This window comes from Oncorhynchus gorbuscha, linkage group LG01 (genome assembly GCF_021184085.1).
Source record: "Oncorhynchus gorbuscha isolate QuinsamMale2020 ecotype Even-year linkage group LG01, OgorEven_v1.0, whole genome shotgun sequence".
NCBI lineage: Eukaryota > Metazoa > Chordata > Actinopteri > Salmoniformes > Salmonidae > Oncorhynchus > Oncorhynchus gorbuscha.
The window spans coordinates 97,112,913-97,133,331 of NC_060173.1; the positions used below are offsets into that span (position 1 = coordinate 97,112,913).

The 20,419-nt window shown below is 40.5% G+C and overlaps 2 protein-coding genes across 2 annotated transcripts; one reads left to right on the forward strand and one right to left on the reverse strand.

Annotated features, from left to right (window-relative positions):
- The first annotated feature begins 4,132 nt into the window (after positions 1-4,132).
- LOC124046826 (phosducin-like protein 3) lies at positions 4,133-7,150 on the forward strand. The gene is made up of 6 exons (XM_046367605.1): positions 4,133-4,302; positions 4,616-4,748; positions 4,963-5,053; positions 5,866-6,009; positions 6,209-6,417; positions 6,595-7,150. Exons 1-6 carry the CDS (start codon positions 4,297-4,299, stop codon positions 6,735-6,737), a joined length of 726 nt encoding a protein of 241 aa, XP_046223561.1. The 5' UTR covers positions 4,133-4,296; the 3' UTR covers positions 6,738-7,150.
- Positions 7,151-7,294: 144 nt separating this feature from the next.
- On the reverse strand, positions 7,295-9,809 carry LOC124046832 (neuromedin-U-like). The gene is made up of 7 exons (XM_046367617.1): positions 9,613-9,809; positions 9,352-9,398; positions 8,567-8,620; positions 8,436-8,462; positions 8,267-8,317; positions 7,912-7,986; positions 7,295-7,479 (listed from the first exon to the last, which is right to left on the reverse strand). Exons 1-7 carry the CDS (start codon positions 9,683-9,685, stop codon positions 7,462-7,464), a joined length of 345 nt encoding a protein of 114 aa, XP_046223573.1. The 5' UTR covers positions 9,686-9,809; the 3' UTR covers positions 7,295-7,461.
- Between the last annotated feature and the right edge of the window lie 10,610 nt (positions 9,810-20,419).

Sequence of the window (20,419 nt, forward strand, 5' to 3'; positions counted from 1 at the left end):
ATCCAGAAGAAGATTGGGAGAATGTCATATGGTCAGATGAAACCAAAATATAACTTTTTGGTAAAAACTCAACTCGTCATGTTTGGAGGACAAAGAATACTGAGTTGCATCCAAAGAACACCATACCTACTGTGAAGCATGGGGGTGGAAACATCATGCTTTGCGGCTGTTTTTCTGCAAAGGGACCAGGATGACTGATCCGTGTAAAAGAAAGAATAATGGGGCCATGTATCGTGAGATTTTGAGTGAAAACCTTCCATCAGCAAGGGCATTGAAGATGAAACGTGGCTGGGTCTTTCAGCATGACAATGATCCCAAACACACCGCCCGGGCAACGAATGAGTGGCTTTGCAAGAAGCATTACAAGGTCCTGGAGTGGCCTAGCCAGTCTCCAGATCTCAACCCCATAGAAAATCTCTAGAGGGAGTTGAAAGTCTGTGTTGCCCAGCAACAGCCCCAAAACACCACTGCTCTAGAGGAGATCTGCATGGAGGAATGGGCCAAAATACCAGCAACAGTGTGTGAAGACCTACAGAAAACATTTGACCTCTGTCACTGCCAACAAAGGGTATATAACAAAGTATTGAGATAAACTTTTGTTATTGACCAAATACTTATTTTCCACCATAATTTGCAAATAAATTCATTAAAAATCCTACAATGTGATTTTCTGGATTTTTTTTTCTTCTCATTTTGTCTGTCATAGTTGAAGTGTACATACCTATGATGAAAATTACAGGCCTCTCTCATCATTTTAAATGGGAGAACTTGCACAATTGGTGGCTGACTAAATACTTTTTTGCCCCACTGTAAATGTAAAAATGTAATATATACTGTGGTGGAAAAAGTACCCAATTGACATACTTGGGCAAAAGCAGAAAATGACTGAAGTGAAAATCACCCAGTAAAATATTACTTGAGTCAAGAGTCTAAAAGTATTTGATTTTAAATATACTTAAGTATCAAAAGGAAATGTAATTTCTTACATATACTTAAGTATCAAAAGTAAAAGTATAAATAATTTGTAAATCCTTAAATTAAGCAAACCAGACGGGACCATTTTCTTATTTTTTAATTTACGGAAAGCCAGGGGCACACTCCAACACTCAGAAATAATTTACAAACAAAGCATGTGTGTTTAGTGAGTCAGGGATGACCAGGGATGTTCTCTTGATAAGTGCGTGATTTGGACCATTTTCCTGTCCTGCTAAGCATTCAAAATGTAATGGCTACTTTTGGGTGTCAGGGAAAATGTATGGAGTTTGTCACGCTCTGACCTTAGAGATACATTTTATTTCTCTATTTGGTTAGGTCAGGGTGTGATTTGGGGTGGGCATTCTATGTTTTGTTTTCTATGTTTTTATTTCTATGTTTTGGCCGGGTATGGTTCTCAATCAGGGACAGCTGTCTATCGTTGTCTCTGATTGGGAATCATATTTAGGTAGCCCATTTCCCCCACTTCAGTGTGGGTAGATAACTTTGTTAGAGGCATTCATAGCCCTGCTAAGCGTCACGGTTGCTTTGTATTGTTAATTGTTGGCGACATTTCTAATAAAGAGGAATATGTACGCTCCCCACGCTGCACCTTGGTCTGCTTCTTATGATGCCCGTGACAGGAGTAAAAGGTGTATTATTTTCTTTAGGAATGTAGTGAAGAAAAAGTAGTCAAAAAATATAAATAGTAAAGTAGAGATACCCCAAAAAACAAAATAAATAGTACATTAAAGAATTTGTACTTAAGTACTTTACAGCACTGAATGTGTTAGGACAGTGGTTCCCAAACTCTTTATAGTCCCATACCCCTTCAAACATTCAACCTCCAGCTGTGTAACCCCTCTAGCACCAGGGTCAGCGCACTCTCAAATGTTGTTTTTTGCCATCATTGGAAGCCTGCCACACACACACTATACATTTACATTTACATTTAAGACATTTATTAAACATAAGAATGAGTGTGAGTTTTTGTCACAACCTGGCTTGTGGGTGACAAAGAAGCTCTTATAGGATCAGGTTCACAAATAATAATATAATAATCAATAATTTTGCTCTTTATTTGGCAGTCTTACATAAAACTTTATTTGTTAATAGAAAATTGTGAAAAACTCACCACAGGTTAATGAGAAGGGTGTGCTTGAAAATCTACTCTCACATAGGCACGTGGTTGTAAAAGGGTATCAGTGTTTTAAAAGCGCGATTTGCCAAGGCGGGATACTCTGAGTAAATTACATTTTCACAGAACCGCTTGCTGCAATTTTGAATCATGAAAGGGTTAACGAATACAGTTTTTGTGTCATCCATACTGTGTAATTGTGCACCCAACTCACTCAGGTGCTTCGCTATATCACATTTGACATTGTCCATAAGCTTGAGTTCATTTGCACACAAAAAAATCATACAATGATGGAAAGACCTGTGTGTTGTCCTTGTTAATGCAGACAGAGAAGAGCTCCAGCTTCTTAATCATAGCCTCAATTTTGTCCCGCACATTGAATATAGTTGCAGATAGTCCCTGTAATCCTAGATTCAGATTATTCAGGAGAGAAAAAACATCACCCAGATAAACCAGTTGTGTGAGAAACTCGTCATCATGCAAGTGGTCAAACAAGTGAAAATTAAGGTCAGTAAAGAAAACTTTAAGCTCATCTCTCAATTAAAAAACGTGTCAATACCTTGACCCCTTGATAACCAGCGCACTTCTGTATGTTGTAAAAGCGTTACATGGTCGCTGCCCATATCATCATCAGTTCAGGTGCCTTGCTTTAACAAAGTTAACCATTTTCACTGTAGTGTCCAAACTGTCTTTCAAGCTGTCAGGCATTCCTTTGGCAGCAAGAGCCTCTCCGTGGATGCTGCAGTGTACTGAAGTGGCGTTGGGAGCAACTGCTTGCACGCGCATTACCTCTCCACTATGTCTCACTGTCATGGCTTTTGCGCCATGAGTACAGGTACCAACACATCTTGACCACCAAAGTCCATTTGATGTCATAAAGCTGTCCAGTACAAACATATCGTCTTCTGTTGTCCTGGTTTCCAGAAGAGGATGTTTTCCTTAATTGACCCCCCATAAATTTAAAGTACTTGTACCAGGCCCGCCATGTCTGCTGACTCATCCAACGTAACGTATAGAATGTACAGGCTTGTAAGCGAAGCAGTAATTGTTTCTTACCATCTCCTGCCATGTCACCAATGCATTATGAAACAGTCTTGTTTGATGATGCATTTTCTGTCGTTTTTTTGGCCTTTTCCCCAGGTGCTTTCCCAGGTAAGGGGGGAGTAACTCTTAGGCTGCATCCGATTCACAACTGTCAGTGTCCATGCTAGCTGGGCTAACAACAAATGTAGAATTACTGATGCTAGCATTGGATGTGCTCGTGGAAGCAGAACAACTTGTGTTGTCGACAGGTGCAGGTGTAGTACTGCTGGTATGTGTCTCTATGGCCGCGGACCTTACTTTTTAAAAACCATTTATCAATTTTCTAGCAAACAGAATGAGCACCAGCGCAGTTGGCTGCATACGGACCGTTATCGGAATTCCCGCGAGAGAGTAACGGTTAATGTGATTGGATGTTAATTATTTGATTAGGCTACCTCGTGTTGTTATTTCGCTGAACACTAAATTGTTTAATTTTATTTCTGGCTGTGAAACGAGGCTACTCAGGCGAGAAAAACAACTCACCCAAATGTGTAGCCCAGTTTGAAAATATACATTAACTGTTTGAAAATGTGAAGAAATGTAAAAACAATAAAATAAAATAAATGTGAATCAAAATTTTATTATGCATACTCCCGACCGCATTATTCCAGTTTCGAGTATATCATGTTAGAGCACAAAAACAGGCCAGCAATGTTTATAAATGTTTTGGACATCTGTGTAACCACACCCCTATAAGCTTGGTCACCCCAGAGTGACAGCACAGCGTGATTTTTAGGTGCAGCTGTTGTCTCACTCAGATGCCACATATGGAAAGTAGCTTTCCCACTCCTTATATGGACATATTGGCGATGCAAAACGGATGTCGGTGCAACCGTTATTATGGTCCCTTGACTTTCTGGCTGGAGCCAGTTTTCTAATAAGAATGCATAATAAACACCGATAAAATATGATTCCGCCTCAGAAAAATACGTTATTGTTCACTCTGAAATAAGTTTACATTTGTGAAAACTGACAACGATTTACGTTTTATCACATTTAAAGATCTTGTTTTACTCCGGAAGAAATGTGTGTGAGGTCCTTATATTTCCGTGTCTGGGGAGATAAGTAGTGTGATTTCAGCGTCTGTCTTGAACACTTAAAAAATGCAGGTTTGTGAAATTATAACACCTTTTCTAGCTATAGAAAAAGTAGTAATGAAGGTCATAGCTGACGTTTTGAGCAGTATTTGTTCGCACGCCACCTTGATTGGGACATAGCTAACGTTAGCTGCATTTAAACGTTAGCTAATGTTCGCTAACGTTAGCTGTAATACCACAGATACAAGGTGGTTACCGGTAGTTATAAGTATCTTTGGTAATGCCAAAAAGCCTAGCTATAGATTGTTTTTAAACAATGTGGCAAACCAACAACACTTTGAGTGTTTTAAATAAAACTCAATGATCTGTTATTTCTTAATCTCAGGACCCTGACGCAGATACCGAGTGGAATGACATCCTGAGGAAGAAGGGGATCCTTCCTCCCAAGGAGAAAACTCAGGATGAGGTTGATGAGGACGCTCTAGAGCAGCAGATTCTTCTTCAGCAAGAATCTGTTGGTAAGAGGTGGCTATTAATATCATATAGCTAACTCTGTGGGATTAGGTTTCTCCTGAACTGGTCTAGAAATAGTTTTTATGTTATTCTTAATTTAACTAACAGGACATGGTTTTGGAAGGCTGATCCTTGGCCAACATCATCCTCTGTTAGTAGTTTTAATACCTTAAATGATACTTTTTCTGACTTTTATTTCCTGTGGTGTTTTGTGACCAGTAAAAACCTATGAGAGTATGACTCTGGACCAGCTGGATGAGAACGAGGATGACTTCAGTGAAGAGGATGAGGCCGCCATCGAGATTTACAGGTTTCAAAGCATTACTAAGATGGTGCATTATACATACAACCAGTATTGGCTGCCATATGGCCCGGGGCCATAGCTGAGCAATCGGGCAAGTTCAGCCAGCTCTGTGGTTGCCCCATTGGGCATGTTAATTATTTTATTGAAAACAACCTAAGTGCAAAGAATTTCTGATTCCTCCCCCATGTCTGTGTGTAAACAGCAAATTTGAAGTCTTTGGGGAACTAAAAATACTCACTTGATGGGCAAGGGCCATTCAGACCTTAATGTCAGTCCCTTAATACAACCTAATGCCATTAAAAGAGATGCTGAAAATATGAAGCTCCATTGTGGCTACCATGTTAATGGTGATATAGCCTTTTGCGTCCCAAATAGAAAATGACAATGTTATGACCTTGTTATTACCAGAATTAACCTACATTGACATACAAAAACATATTATATCAACTGTTTTTACTCTGACCCTTTTCAGGACTACTTTCCTTATTGGTGGAATTAGAACGCACTCCTGCATCACTGTCAAAACGCTAAAAAATGTTTTGTCTCAACACAAAATACAGCTATTTTGGATTGTAAAAGCCCTGTTGTCTTTCAGTATCCACTGAGTTGTCATTAGTGTGTGTGTGTGGTGACCATGCCTGCCAACGATTAGCTGGATAAACACCCATTTGAAACTGCTGCACTCAGCCCTATTTACATCTCATCCACACATGATCAAAGTCTGATATCCAATTTGTAAGTCGCTCTGGATAAGAGCGTCTGCTAAATGACTTAAATGTAAATGTAAATGTAAACTCTCTCCATTTCGTTCTCACCAGGCAAAAGAGGCTTGCAGAATGGAAAGCCACCCAGATAAAGAATTGCTTTGGAGAAGTAGTGGAGATTTCTGGGCAGGACTACATCAAGGAGGTGAACAAAGCTGGAGAGGGCATCTGGGTTGTGCTGCATCTCTACAAACAGGGGTGAGAGTTTTGTTAGATTTTAACTTTATTGGCCAAGACCTTATTTGAAAATCATGAAACAAGGTTTTCCTTTTTTTGTTGTTCATATAAGCCTGATTAACAGTGTTCCTTTTTAAAATTGCACTGAATAGGTCTGCCAAATACATAGATTTAACTAATTGTAATCAAATCTATCTGTTCCATTCTCTCATCCTCCCAGAATTCCTCTGTGCACCCTGATAAACCAGCATCTGTCGGAGATGGCCAGGAAATTCCCCCAGACCAAGTTCCTCAAATCCATCTCCACCACATGCATCCCCAACTACCCTGACCACAACTTACCCACCATCTTTGTCTACCACGAGGGAGAGATGAAGGCACAGTACATCGGGCCTCTGGTCTTTGGGGGCATGAACCTCAAAGTTGAGGGTAAGAGACAATCGCCTCAGCTAGACTTTCATTGGATACTATTAGCGACATCATATGGTAGTTTGCTGTCCAGTGTGTATACTTCTTACCCTCAGATTTGTGCATTGTCTGTTTTGAATGACAATTTCTTACTTTCTCTACTAGATATTTAAATCTGCTTTATCCTATCATCCTCAGAGCTGGAGTGGAGGTTATCAGAATCTGGTGCTGTCAAGACAGACCTGGAAGAAAACCCCAAGAAGCAGATTGAAGACAAGCTGATGTCGTCGATCCGATCCACTCTCCCCACACGGAAAGACAGTGACTCCGAAGAGGACTAGCCGCGTAACACCAAATAACATTACTCTTAACGCTCAACCATCACTGTGTGTGAGGATGGCTCTCTCCTGTGGTGATGTGGTGAACTGCACACCTCTCCCACTCTCTATGCTACCTCAGTCAGCAGAGAGGCTCCATCAGAGTACTATGCCTCCCCGGTTGAAAGATCTCTTATGTTACGAGATCATTCTCCTAAATCAATCTGAACTTGTGTTTTTACACAACATTTGGTTGAAGATTGTCCTTTTTTTATTTAACATATACGTTTCATAATAAATGACAATATAAATTAATACATTTGTAATTGTTTAAATTAAATGTAAGTAGCCATTCACCCATGCCATAATTAGTTGACGCTTTTTATAGTGTTCAGCCTGATCTGTGTAACCATCACATAAAGGGCTCCTTTGATGTATTTGACTGTGTTCAGAGGTGTTCATTGTTCATAGATAGTGGTCTGAATTTGTGTATGTGCAATTGTCTACAAAATGGCAAAGTACAGAATCCTCATCTTAAATCACTAAATATTTACATTTACCAACTGAAATCAGGAAGATACTTCACAATCTGCAATAATTTATTTCTCAAAAATATCAAGTCCATTGCCAGAACACTGAGGATGCTGCTTCTGTCTGTCCCTCAGTCTGCCATTTTGTGCTCCATGTTCAGGGGGGTTGCAGTATGCTGATGTCTTCTTTCCAGTTATTCCAAAGTCAGATTTTTACATCACACATCAGAGTGCTTCTGTGTAGCAGGGAACAGAGAGAACCTTGGTCATGGTTTGGCATTTCTTGAATTGTCTACTTTGTTCTAACTTTAATTGTGTAGATTCTAGTCGGGGGTAGTGTACATACTATGTCTAAAGTACATATTGTACCTTGATTGAGCCTTGCGGACTGGCCACAGAAAGACTGTGGTCTTAGACTGTGGTCTTCAACCTCTAAGAGAAAGGCACTGGAGAAGCTTTCACAAACTTGAGCTTCAATCAGAATAGGCTACACGGACACTGCTGACCTGCAAACCAATATTTAATTTCAGAATTGCTTAAAATTATGTAAAGGTCGGGGTTAAGGGTTTGGTTAAAGTTAGTCGGTCTTGCAGGTCAGAAGTGCCCTTGTCTCCTGCTTCAATATTGATATTCTGCTAATCAAGGTTGAAACAGCACAGGGTCCTTACCAAAAGCATGAGCTGCTTCTTTCTCCTCTGAGACAGTTTGGGTGACAGGCGCATCAGTGGGTGCACTGAATGGGACTAAAGGGGAATGCCTGTTAGATTCCAATCACATGTAATTACTAAATAATCAGATCAATAAAAGATGTTATAACAAATACAGCATGTTATCATCTAAAGACAAAATCCCATACTGTGCTGTCCAGGAAATCCAATGACACCTTTGCTTATATGCCTGAGACATTGTACATGGTTATTTGAGGGTGTGTACATAGTTCTAATTTGCTCTCAGACATAATTCACTGACATTCTGAAGCAATTTGGAAATACAGTTTGCATCAAGGAGTCTTTCTCTACTTACCGCATGCTGTACAGAGTCTACTGAGTTGGCCTTTGAATAGTGAAACAGGAACTGACGAAAATAGCATATACAAAGTCAATATTGTTCCTGCAGGTTTACCTCAGTATTTTGAGGAATAAGGTATAAACAAGTATTTAGTAATAGGGTGTGATATTGTTGAGAAACGTACTCTTTTGAAAACATTCTGAACTTGCTCCTGTGATGGGGAGAGGGACAGGGAGAGAATAATTACACTGGCGTCAGAGCTGCTATCATATATAATCTGTGATAAGATTGAGTCATACGGTAGCTAAGCTTTACCTCATTCTGATCTCTCCCCATCATATCACCAACATCAGTCTGGATCCCAGAACCCTGCAGCAGACAAATCAATGGTAAATGATAAAACACAAGTCTATAACACATCTAAAGGCACTAAACCCAAGCAAACATAAAGGCTGTTGTACATGGCATCCATTATCTAATGTATACTGTACCCATTGCAAAGTAATGATCGTGTCTCTGTCGTCAGTGTGTCTAGTTGATAGGAGTGGGGGGAAGTCCTATATATTCTTATTCCCCTCATCATGTCCCCCACCAGTCTGATTTAAATTAGAGTGACTCACTTGTGTGTCCCCAACCCCCTCTCCACGTATAGCCTAGCCACCACAAGTAACAAGAGGCACCATATAATTCGGTTGGAATCACCTGCTGACCCCTTATCAGACACAGATGTGATTTCTCCAGTGGTGCAAACAAAGTAGCCAACACTAATGCCATCTGTAACCAGAACTCTCCTCTGATGGACACAGTAGAGGACTGAGATGTTTAAACAGTGAAAGACTGACACACAGAGATACAGAGAGTGATACACATTCAAGGCATATATTGAATGATTTGGGTCTAGAATACATTCACACTACATTTTAACACTTTGCCTCTGGTATCAGGTAAGGACATGTATCTTTGTTGTCAATCTAATAATCCATTCATAAATCATTCATAATTTATTTAAAAACTAATTTCACAATATTTGTTTGAATTACACTATTGCCTTTTATTTGCACTTTTCAGGTATAGGCATGCAAAAAAACAAAGACCCATACCCTTCTGAAAACAATTCCATGTTCACACTCTTTGTATGGACAAGCCTCTACAGAAAGAAAAAAGTAAGTTTCAAAAGTATACATTTATTTTATCAATCTATTACATATAATAAATGTACATGTAATAGCCAACAATATCAACATTATAAATAGCTAATTCAAAAACAACAAAAACATCGATTTCAGATTTGAAGATTTAGATAGCCTAAATTATACAGAAATGTTGAAGTTCATTTAAATTATCTAAATAATCTCTCTCACCTGTCGCCTTCCAACATCCAAGGCACCAGACCAATTGAAGTATGCAAAGTTGTTGAAGATACGAAGTGCTCATCTCGAGCTATGAGATTCTAATGCGCTTTGGTGAGGGTATCTGCGCTCTGTGTTTGGTTTGGTGGTCTGCCCGAGGAAGTATTGTTATATTGCCACGTCACGGTACAGAATTGAACTCTACTGACTATCTCACCCGACATAATTATATAGGCTATAACTTTGATGGGAGAAGCATCATCTCCCACGCAGAGGTGACCAATCAACGTCCCACTGGTCTCCTTGGTCATCAGCTGAGGGTTTGTGCGCAAGTCCCCTCTCCCTCGTCATTTTGAACGGTTTTAACATACATTTAGATATAGAAACTAAATCAAAGAAATCCATAAAAAACAGGATGTCAACCAAACATAAAATCGGAATGGAAGTTAATATTTTTTCAGTACACTTGATTATAGGACATGGTGATGAATAATGACCCCGTGATGCTCAAATTAATTGAAAACCATAAACAACCAAGTAAATGTTGGGGAGTAACAGATTACATGCAATCTCTTACATGTAAGGGATTACAAAAAACTGTAACAGTAATACGTTACATTACCAGCAAAAATATTGTAACCAGATTACAGATACTTTTGAAAAACTAGAAGATTATGTCGAAGATTACATTTAAATTCAGAAATAATTTCTGCCAAAAAAGTATTTGACACTTCTCTCTTTTCTCAATGACATTCATACATCATTGAAAATAGGCGCAAATGTAAATTTGTTCAACGTGAGCAAGTCTGACCATAAATCAGAGACCACTATGATGACAGACCAAATGTGTTTTATGGATCGCGGGAAAGGAGCAGGAATAGGCTTTTGTAGGCTACAGTCCAAGTGATATCTTCCAATGGTGTGACTGCTGTCGGCATCCAAAGATTATCCAACTTGAATAAACTCTAGAAGATAAGGATGACAGCCGGTGGTGTAGTTTACGGTGATACTGATATCACTTATTATTGATATAATAATAATAATAATATATCCATTTAGCAGACGCTTTTATCCAAAGCGACTTACAGTCATGTGTGCATACATTCTACGTATCTACATAGCGCATTCATGTGAATCACACTGCTGCTTTTTCATGTATCTATTTGCGCCTTATGGATTGTGGCTGTTGTCGATGGCTGTTCACAAATCTAAATGTGTATTTGAACCCAATAATGGTTGAATTCCAGAAATTTAAACTGCCTATCAATCATTGCTTTTTAAACCAGCGGACAGCCAGTGAAAAAAATCCATTGGCCTAATGGACACATGCTCAAACTCGCTCACTTTTGATAGACTTAAAAGGGACAATCTGTAGTTGCACACCTATTCATTCAAGGGCCAAAAAGTGTTAAACAAATCAAATTATATTTAATATTTTCAAATCTTCAAAGTTGCCTTGATGACAACTTTGCACACTCTTGGCATTCTCCATCTTCACCAGGAATGCTTTTCCAACAGTCTTGAAGGAGTTCCCACATATGCTGAGCACTTGTTGGCCACTTTTCTTTCATTCTGGGGTCCAACTCATCCCAAACCATCTCAATTGTGTTGAGGTCGAGTGATTGTGTGGGCCAGGTCATCTGATGCAGCACTTAATCACTCTCCTTCTTGGTCACATAGCTCTTACACAGCCTGGATGTGTGTTTTGGGTCATTGTCCTGTTGAAAAACAAACGATAGTCCCACTAAGCTCAAACCAGATGGGATGGTGTATAGCTGCAGAATTCTGTGGTAGCCATGCTGGTTAAGTGTGCCTTGGATTTTAAATAAATTACTGACAGTGTCACCAACAAAGCACCCCCACACCATCACACCCGCTCCTCCATGCTTCACGGTGGGAACCACACATGCGGAGATCATCTGTTCACCTACTTAGCATCTCACAAAGATGGTGGTTAGAACCAAAAATCTCAAATTTGGACTCATCAGACCAAAGGACAAATTTCCACCGATCTAATGTCCATTGCTCGTGTATCTTGGCCCACAACAAGTCTCTTCTTCTTATTGGTGTCCTTTAGTAGTGGTTTCTTTTCAGCAATTCAAGCATGAAGGCCTGATTCACGCAGTCTCTTCTGAATAGTTGATGTTGAGATGTGTCTGTTACTTGAACTCTGTGAAGCATTTATTTGGGCTGCAATTTCTGAAGTTGGTACCTCTAATGAACTTATCCTCTGCGCAGAGGTAACTCTGGGTCTTCCTTTCCTGTGGCGGTCAACATGAGAGCCAGATTAATCATAGCGCTTGATGGTTTTTGCGACTGCACTTGAAGAAACTTTCAAAGTTCTTGAAATTTTCCAGATTGACTGACCTTCATAACTTAAATTAATGATGGACTGTTGTGTCACGAACCTTGCCGAAGATGGTGCCTCTTCCTGTTCGGGCGGTGCTCGGCGGTCGTCGTCGCCGGCCTATTAGCTACCATCGATTCCCTTTCCGTTTGTTTTGAGTTATTGGGTAATTGGGTACACCTGTTTTGTATTAGGGTTTGTTTGTAGGGTATTTAAGGGCACTAGGCCCGCTGGGTATTTGTGCGGGCTTGTTTGTGTTACTCTGGTTTTGATGGTGTGAGTTATTCGTGTATTTATTCTCCAGACTATTTTGTCCTGTTTTTGGACTGGCAACTTATATATGCCCTGTGTGTTGGCGTGACTGTTTTGTTGCACTGGGGAATAAATTTGAAAGAAAGACTGAACCCTGCTCTCTGCGCCTGATTCCACCCACCACTCCAAGTTGATCGTAACATGTTGTTTCTCTTTCATTATTTGAGCTGTTCTTGCCATAATATGGACTTGGTATTTTACCAAATAGGGCAATCTTTTGTATACCACCCTTACCTTGTCCCCCACCCCCACCCCTACCTACAACTGATTGGCTCAAACACATTTAGAAGGAAAGAAATTCCACAAATTAAGTTTATACAAGGCACACCTGTTAATTGAAATGCATTCCCGGTGACTATCTCATGAAGCTGGTTGAGTGTTCAAAGCTGTCACCAAGGCAAAGGGTGGCTACTTTGAAGAATCTCAAATGTAAAATACATTTTGATTTGGCTACTACATGATTCCATGTGTGTTATTTCATAGTTTTGATGTCTTCACTATTATTCTACAATGTAGAAAATAGTAAAATAAAGAAAAACCCTTGAATGAGTAAGTGTGTTCAAACCTTTGACTGGTACTGTATGTATTATATATATCCAATGATTCTTGAAGAATATCATTTATAAATGCCTCATGATGTAATGGGTGCGTGTTGGTGGCAGGGAAGTCAGGCGCAGGAGAACGAACTTGGTATAAACGGAGTCGTTTAAGTGCTGACCATACTCCAAAAAACAAAATATATAAACTAACAAAAGTGGGTACAAAACCCGTCGCACACCAACACATTACTAGCACAATCAAACAATCTCCGACAAGTACATGAGGGGAAACAGAGGGTTAAATGCACAACATGTAATTGATGGGATTGGAACCAGGTGTGAAGGAAGACAAGACAAAACCAATGGAAAATAAAAAATGGATCAGTGATGGCTAGAAGGTCGGTGTCGTCGACCGCCGAACACCGCCTGAACAAGGAGAGGAACCGACTTCGGCGGAAGTCGTGACACATGAGCTTAGTTCAACTGTCACACTCCACAAGAACCCAAATATAAGCTTTTTTCTCTCCAATGTTTGTAATCATTGTAAATGTAAAGAAACACTGTATAGCATCCTAACATGGTTAAAACAATAATTTTGATATCATGGATGGTCAGTCCTTGCATCCATAGCTCTGTCTATTCATCTGAGAGTGGTTACATTTCTCCAGGACCATCCCTCATCTTTTACTAAAACAGAGGCTGGGCGGCAGTTTTGTTATTGTTTCATCTGTGGATTTGCCCTTTAAACAGCTACATATTTTCAACATATTAAAGTGTCACCAACAAAAAAGGTAAACAATTGGCCTATAGCAAATGTAGCATATGGCATTCATTTTTCACATGTAAAAAGCACTTTTCAGTGGTGCTCAAAGCATGCCATTCCATGAGCGCAGCATTTATTTTTCAACTCGAATCAATGAGCCAAATCAGTCCTCTATGACAATAAAATCATAAACAACAGAGTAGGGCTGGCTAATAAGTCCATAGTTTTGGGGCTATGCTCAGGTAAAACAATTTTGCTAATATATACTTCCATATTTCCAAGTCCTATTCTTGAAGATTAAGAGGTATAACATTTATTGGAATGACTGGAATTCTGATAGACTTTGGTTTTTAATGTAAAGATATAATTGAATAATATTATTATATGTAGTAAAAAGCGATGGGTTAGAAGAAGGCTACATAACAAACCCATAAAGTAAAATTTAACATCCATATATGGCCAGCTATGTAAACTTTGACATAGATTTTTCGAGAAATAGATGTCTTTCAATTGGTAACACACATTTTTGTCTTCTTCTCATGCCTCTTAAGAGGAAAGTAATCTAAAAGTAACTGAATGTAATCAGATTACATTACTGAGTTTGGGTTATAGAAAAGTTAAGTTTCTGACTACAGTTTTGGACAGGTAACTAGTAACTGTAATGGATTACAATTAGAAAGTAACCTACCCAATCCTGATGTGTAACGCTCCGGGGGTCGTGGATGTGGAGTCAGACGCAGAAAACATAGAGTGCGATGCTGTGCTCTTTAATGCACAAAACGCAACACAGGGTGCTCACAACCAAAATGCACGACCAGGAACAAACACGTTCCTCTACTACAAAACAGAAGGTCACAATAACTAATTTTTTAGAATGAAAATGTGTCATCTACATTTACATTTTTGTCACTTAGCAATCACTCTTATCCAGAGCAACTTACAGTTAGTGCAGTCATCTTAAGATAGCTAGGGGAGACAGCCACATATCACAATCATAGTACAAGTAGCTTACAGTTTTTCCTCAATAAAGTAGCTATCAGCAAAGACAAGGGCCAGGGTTATCTTAAGAAAAGCAAGGGTGTTAAGTCTAATTTGCCTCTTCTAATCTCACCTAACTGAAGCTACATGAATTTCAGTGTTGTCTGTATACATTTAATGATATTTAAGTGTAATTTTTCAGTCTTCATTAGTTTGACCACAGAGAATGACTGTGATTGCTGGGTCCGGTTTCCGTATGTAAGTGTGAAAGCTGAAAGTGTGGGTCGGTGTATCGAGTTTCACCTGGAGACAATATTCCAGAGAGGCTGTGGATTTGCTGTACCTGTTTGATTGACCATGGATGGAAAATAGGGCAGAACTCTCAAGGAGACCCAGACATCCGCCTTGGAACATGTAATACACGACTACATGTAAATTCTCCATGCTGTCTGTTTAGTCTATGTTCATTAGTAGTTATGATTGCTTATAACATGGTTATGAATGCTTATTACATCCTATAACATCCTGCTTCTGACAGAGTCACTATGCTCTATGATGGAAAAACAAAAGCTTTTGCAGTTAGACTTCAGGTTAACATATCCTTACTGTGTTCTAGGTTCCCTGAGCAGTGATTCTATGTTGTATCGACCATATTATACTGAACAAAAATATAAACGCAACATGTAAAGTGTTAGTCCCATGTTTCATGCTGAAACAAAAGATCTGAAATAAAAGATCCCAGAAATGTTACGTATGTACAAAAATATTATTTTTCCTCAAAAGTTGCGCACAAATTTGTTTACTTCCCTGTTAATGAGCATTTCTCATTTGCCAAAATAATCCATCCACCTGACAAGTGTGGTATATCAAGAAGCTGATTAAACAGCATGATCATTACACATGTGCACCTTGTGCTGGGGACAATAAAAGGCCACTCTAAAATGTGCAGTTTTGTCACACAACACTATGCCACTGATGTCTCAAGTTGAGGGAGTGTCCAATTGGCATGCTCAGAGCTGTTGCCAAAGAATTGAATGTTAATTTTCCTAGCATAAGCTGCCTGTAATGTCGCTTTCGAGAATTTGGCAGTACGTCCAACCGGCATCACACTGCAGACCACATGTAACCACCCCATTCCAGGAGCTCCACATCTGGCTTCTTCATTTGCGGGATATTCTGAGACCAACCACCTGGACAGTTGATGAAACTCTGGGTTTGCACAACCCAAGAATTTCTGCCCAAACTGCCAGAAACAGTCTCAGGGAAGCTCATTGTCGTCTTCACTAGGGTCTTGACCTGACCGCAGTTCGGCATCGTAACCGACATCAGTGGGCAAATGCTCAACTTTGATTGCCACTGGCACGCTGGGGAAGTGTGCTCTTCACGGATGAATCCCGGTTTCAATTGTACCGGGCAGATTGCAGACAGAATGGATGGAGTTGTGTGGGAGAGTGGTTAGCTGATGCCAACACTGTGAACAGAATGCCCTATGGCGGCAGTGGGGTTATGGTATGGGCAGGCATAAGCTACAGACAACGAACACAATTGCATTTTATCGATGGCAATTTGAATGCACAGAGATACTGTGACAAGATCCTGAGGCCCATTGTCGTGCCATTCATCCACCACCATCACTTCATGTTTTAGCATGGTAATGCAATTCCTGGAAGCTGAAAATGTACTACTTCTTCCATAGCCTGCATACTCACCAGACATGTCACCGATTGAGCAGGTTTGGGATGCTCTCGATCAACATGTATGACAGCGTGTTCCAGTTCCCAGCAACTTCATACAGCCATTGAAGAGGAGTGGGATCACATTCCACAGGCCACAATCAACAGCCTGATCAACTAAGCAGGAGATGTGTCGCGCTGCATGAGGCAAATAGTGGTCACACCAGATACTGACTGGTTTTCTCATCCACGGCCGTACCTTTTTTTTAAGGCATCTGTGACCAACAGATGCATATCTGTATTCCCAGTCATGTGAAATCCATAGATCAGTGCCTAATTTATTTCAATTGATTGATTTCCTTATATGAACTGTAACTCAGTAAAATCTTTGAAATTGTTGCATGTTGCTTATATATTTTTCATCATTGTAGAAAGGACAGTACATTTCAGAGATGAGCCTCAGAGACAGGTGGGAAGATTTATATTTCTAATAAGCCATTGTATTGATTTGCCAACACTGTAATCTGGATTGAGGGATCAACTACAGTCAACCTAGAGGCATGGCTCAAAAAAGGGTTTAGGCGGTGGCCTTGTCAGGGGGCGTGGCAATAGCCATGGTCAGCCCGTCGGCACGGTTGAATTGTACAGAACATTTTGGCGGTGTAGAAAAAATATTGAAGTTTTAAAGCTAATTCCCAGCAATTCTTTGCATTTTGCCATGTCAAATCAAATCAAATGTATTTATATAGCCCTTCTTACATCAGCTGATATATCAAAGTGCTATACAGAAACCCAGCCTAAAACCACAAACAGCAAGCAATGCAGGTGTAGAAACACGGTTGCTTGGAAAAACTCCCTAGAAAGGCCAAAACCTAGAAAGAAACCTAGAGAGGAACCAGGCTGGGGGGTGGCCAGTCCTCTTCTGGCTGTGCCGGGTGGAGATTATAACAGAACATGGCCAAGACGTTCAAATGTTCATAAATTACCAGCATAGTCAAATAATAATAATAACAGTAGTTGTCGAAGGTGCAACAAGTCTGCACCTCAGGAGTAAATGTCAGTTGGCTTTTCATAGCCAATCATTGAGAGTATCTCTACCGCTCCTGCTGTCTCTAGAGAGTTGAAACCAGCAGGTCTGGGACAGGTAGCACGTCCGGTGAACAGGTCAGGGTTCCATAGCCCAGAACAGTTGAAATGGGAGCAGCAGCACGGCCAGGTGGACTGGGGACAGCAAGGAGTCATCACGCCAGGTAGTCCTGAGGCATAGTCCTAGGGCTCAGGTCCTCCGAGAGAGAGAATTAGAGAGAAAGAGAGAATTAGAGAGAGCATACTTAAATTCACACAGGACACCGAATAAGACAGGAGAAATACTCCAGATATAACAGACTGACCCTAGCCCCCCGACACATAAATTACTGCAGCATAAATACTGGAGGCTGAGACAGGAGTGGTCAGGAGACACTGTGGCCCCATCCGATGATACCCCCGGACAGGGCCAAACAGGCAGGATATAACCCCACCCACTTTGGCAAAGCACAGCCCCCACACCACTAGAGGGATATCTTCAACCACCAACTTACCATCCTGAGACAAGGCCGAGTATAGCCCACAAAGATCTCCACCATGGCACAACATGTCTATTGCTGTGTTATTTTGCTCAAACATAATAACAAATAAATACTGCTAAATTAATAGTTTTTTCATTCTCCCGACTCTCTAACTTTTATTGTGGTGATTGTAAATTCTCAAAGATTATATTATTTAAAAAATATATATAGGTCCATTATCTTTTCTACATACTTTATACCTATATCTAGTCATTTCATTTTACACTGAAAGCATTTTCCATCCTGAAAATGATTTCTTTTTTTTATAAAAAGAAATATGTATATATATATATATATATATATTTAAAAAAAAAAATTCGCACTGTTTGGACTTATGCTTAGGCGAATAATGCTTAGGCGGCCCAGCCAATAATTTAGTGTATTGTCTCAGATGGCTTGACCAGCAGCATTGGTCTGCCCCCTGCTTTGAACCAATTAGCCCATCTGATTTTAATCCCTGCTAGCCAACAGGAACCTTTCCTGTTCAACTGTGTTGATGACTCCCACTGTTCCCTCAGGTAACTCCAGAGAGATACCATACATAAAGCTAAAGCCTCACATGAGAGTGATAAAGTGGGAGATCGAAGGATGTACAGAGAGAGAAAGAGAGAGATACAGTAGATGAAATGAGAGGCAGAGAAATAAATGCCCCAAAAAAGAGAGGTGGAATGAGAGAGAGAGCAGTCACCTGATAGCCGATGCTCATATTTTCCATTAAGTAAGAACCTTGTTTTGTATGAGTATCGCTGAGACTGCGTCAGGGTCTGAAGAGTCCTCTAAAGAGGGCCACAATCTATCTCATAATGAGCCTCAGAACGGCACACTGGGCCGGAGACTTTTAAATGGCCTCTTCATCACTAGTTTCCTATTTTTGCTGTTGCTGTTCTTTTCAGGGCAATCACACTAGACAGTTGATGATTACAACACTTACATATGCATGAAACTCTGCGTATGCATGACACCCTGCATGACTATTGACAGTTGCACAGACACAAGTGTTTATGACATGGAATTCATCTCTCCTCTGTTAGATGAAAGCACACTTGTTCCTTTGTAAATATCAGAATACCTATTAAACCAGGGTTAGGGTGAATGCCATTTTAATTGCAGTCAATTCTGAAAGCAAACCAAATTCCAATTCCACATTTTTTCTCATGGTTTGGAGTTTCTGTGTGCTCTCTGAATTTACTGGAATTTACATGGAATTGATCCCAAAACTGCATTGAACCTGGTGATTTTTGCATGAAACCCAGCCTAAAACCCCAAACAGCAAGCAATGCAGATGTAGAAGCATGGTGGCTAGGAAAAACTCCATAGAAAGACAGGAACCAGTACATGGACAGTGTGTGTGTGTCACAGTGAATGCGAGCGAGAGAGTGTGTATATCTGTTTTTCTGTCAACAAATAATGTTTGTTTACTTGAAAATATTTTTTGTTGTTGTATTGTGTGAGTGTATTGCAATGTTGTGCTCTCTAGTAACGATTAGGTTAGCCTTCCCTTGGGCAGACATGTCAAACAGCGAGCAACCAACAGCTGGGGGAGAGATGGATGCGCAACAATACATAACACAAAGTGATGACCAAACCCACTTCAGGGAATGACTTAAAGGTTAGTGATACACCTCATCATCAGTGAAACACCTCATCGCTGTATGTCTCTCTCAAATGTCAATATGCCTTGTATACTGTTGCTCAGGTTAGTTATCATTGTTTTAGTTTACAATGGAGCTCCCAGTTCCACTCTTCATACCCCTGATACCTCCTTTGTCCCACCTCCCACACATGCGGTGACCTCACCCATTACAACCAGCATGTCCAGAGATACAACCTCTCTCATCATCACCCAGTGCCTGGGCTTACCTCCGCTGTACCCGCACCCCACCATACCCCTGTCTGCGCATTATGCCCTGAATATATTCTACCATGCCCAGAAATCTGCTCCTTTTATTCTCTGTCCCCCACGCTCAAGGCGACCAGTTTTGATATCCTTTAGCCGCACCCTCATACTACTCCTCCTCTGTTCCGCGGGTGATGTGGAGGTAAACCCAGGCCCTGCATGTCCCCAGGTACCCTCATTTGTTGACTTCTGTGATCGGAAAAGCCTTGGTTTCATGCATGTCAACATCGGAAGCCTCCTCCCTAAGTTTCTTTTACTCACTGCTTTAGCACACTCTGCTAACCCTGATGTCCTTGCCGTGTCTGAATCCTGGCTCAGGAAGGCCACCAAAAATTCTGAGATTTCCATACCCAACTATAACATCTTCCGTCAAGATAGAACTGCCAAAGGGGGAGGAGTTGCAGTCTACTGCAGAGATAGCCTGCAAAGTAATGTCATACTTTCCAGGTCCATTACCCAAACAGTTCGAACTACTAATTTTGAAAATTACTCTCTCCGGAAATAAGTCTCTCACTGTTGCCGCCTGCTACCGACCCCCCTCAGCACCCAGCTGTGCCCTGGACACAATTTGTGAATTGATAGCCCCCCATCTAGCTTCATAGTTTGTTCTGTTAGGTGACCCAAACTGGGATATGCTTAACACCCCGGCAGTCCTACAATCTAAGCTAGATGCCCTCAATCTCACACAAATCATCAAGGAACC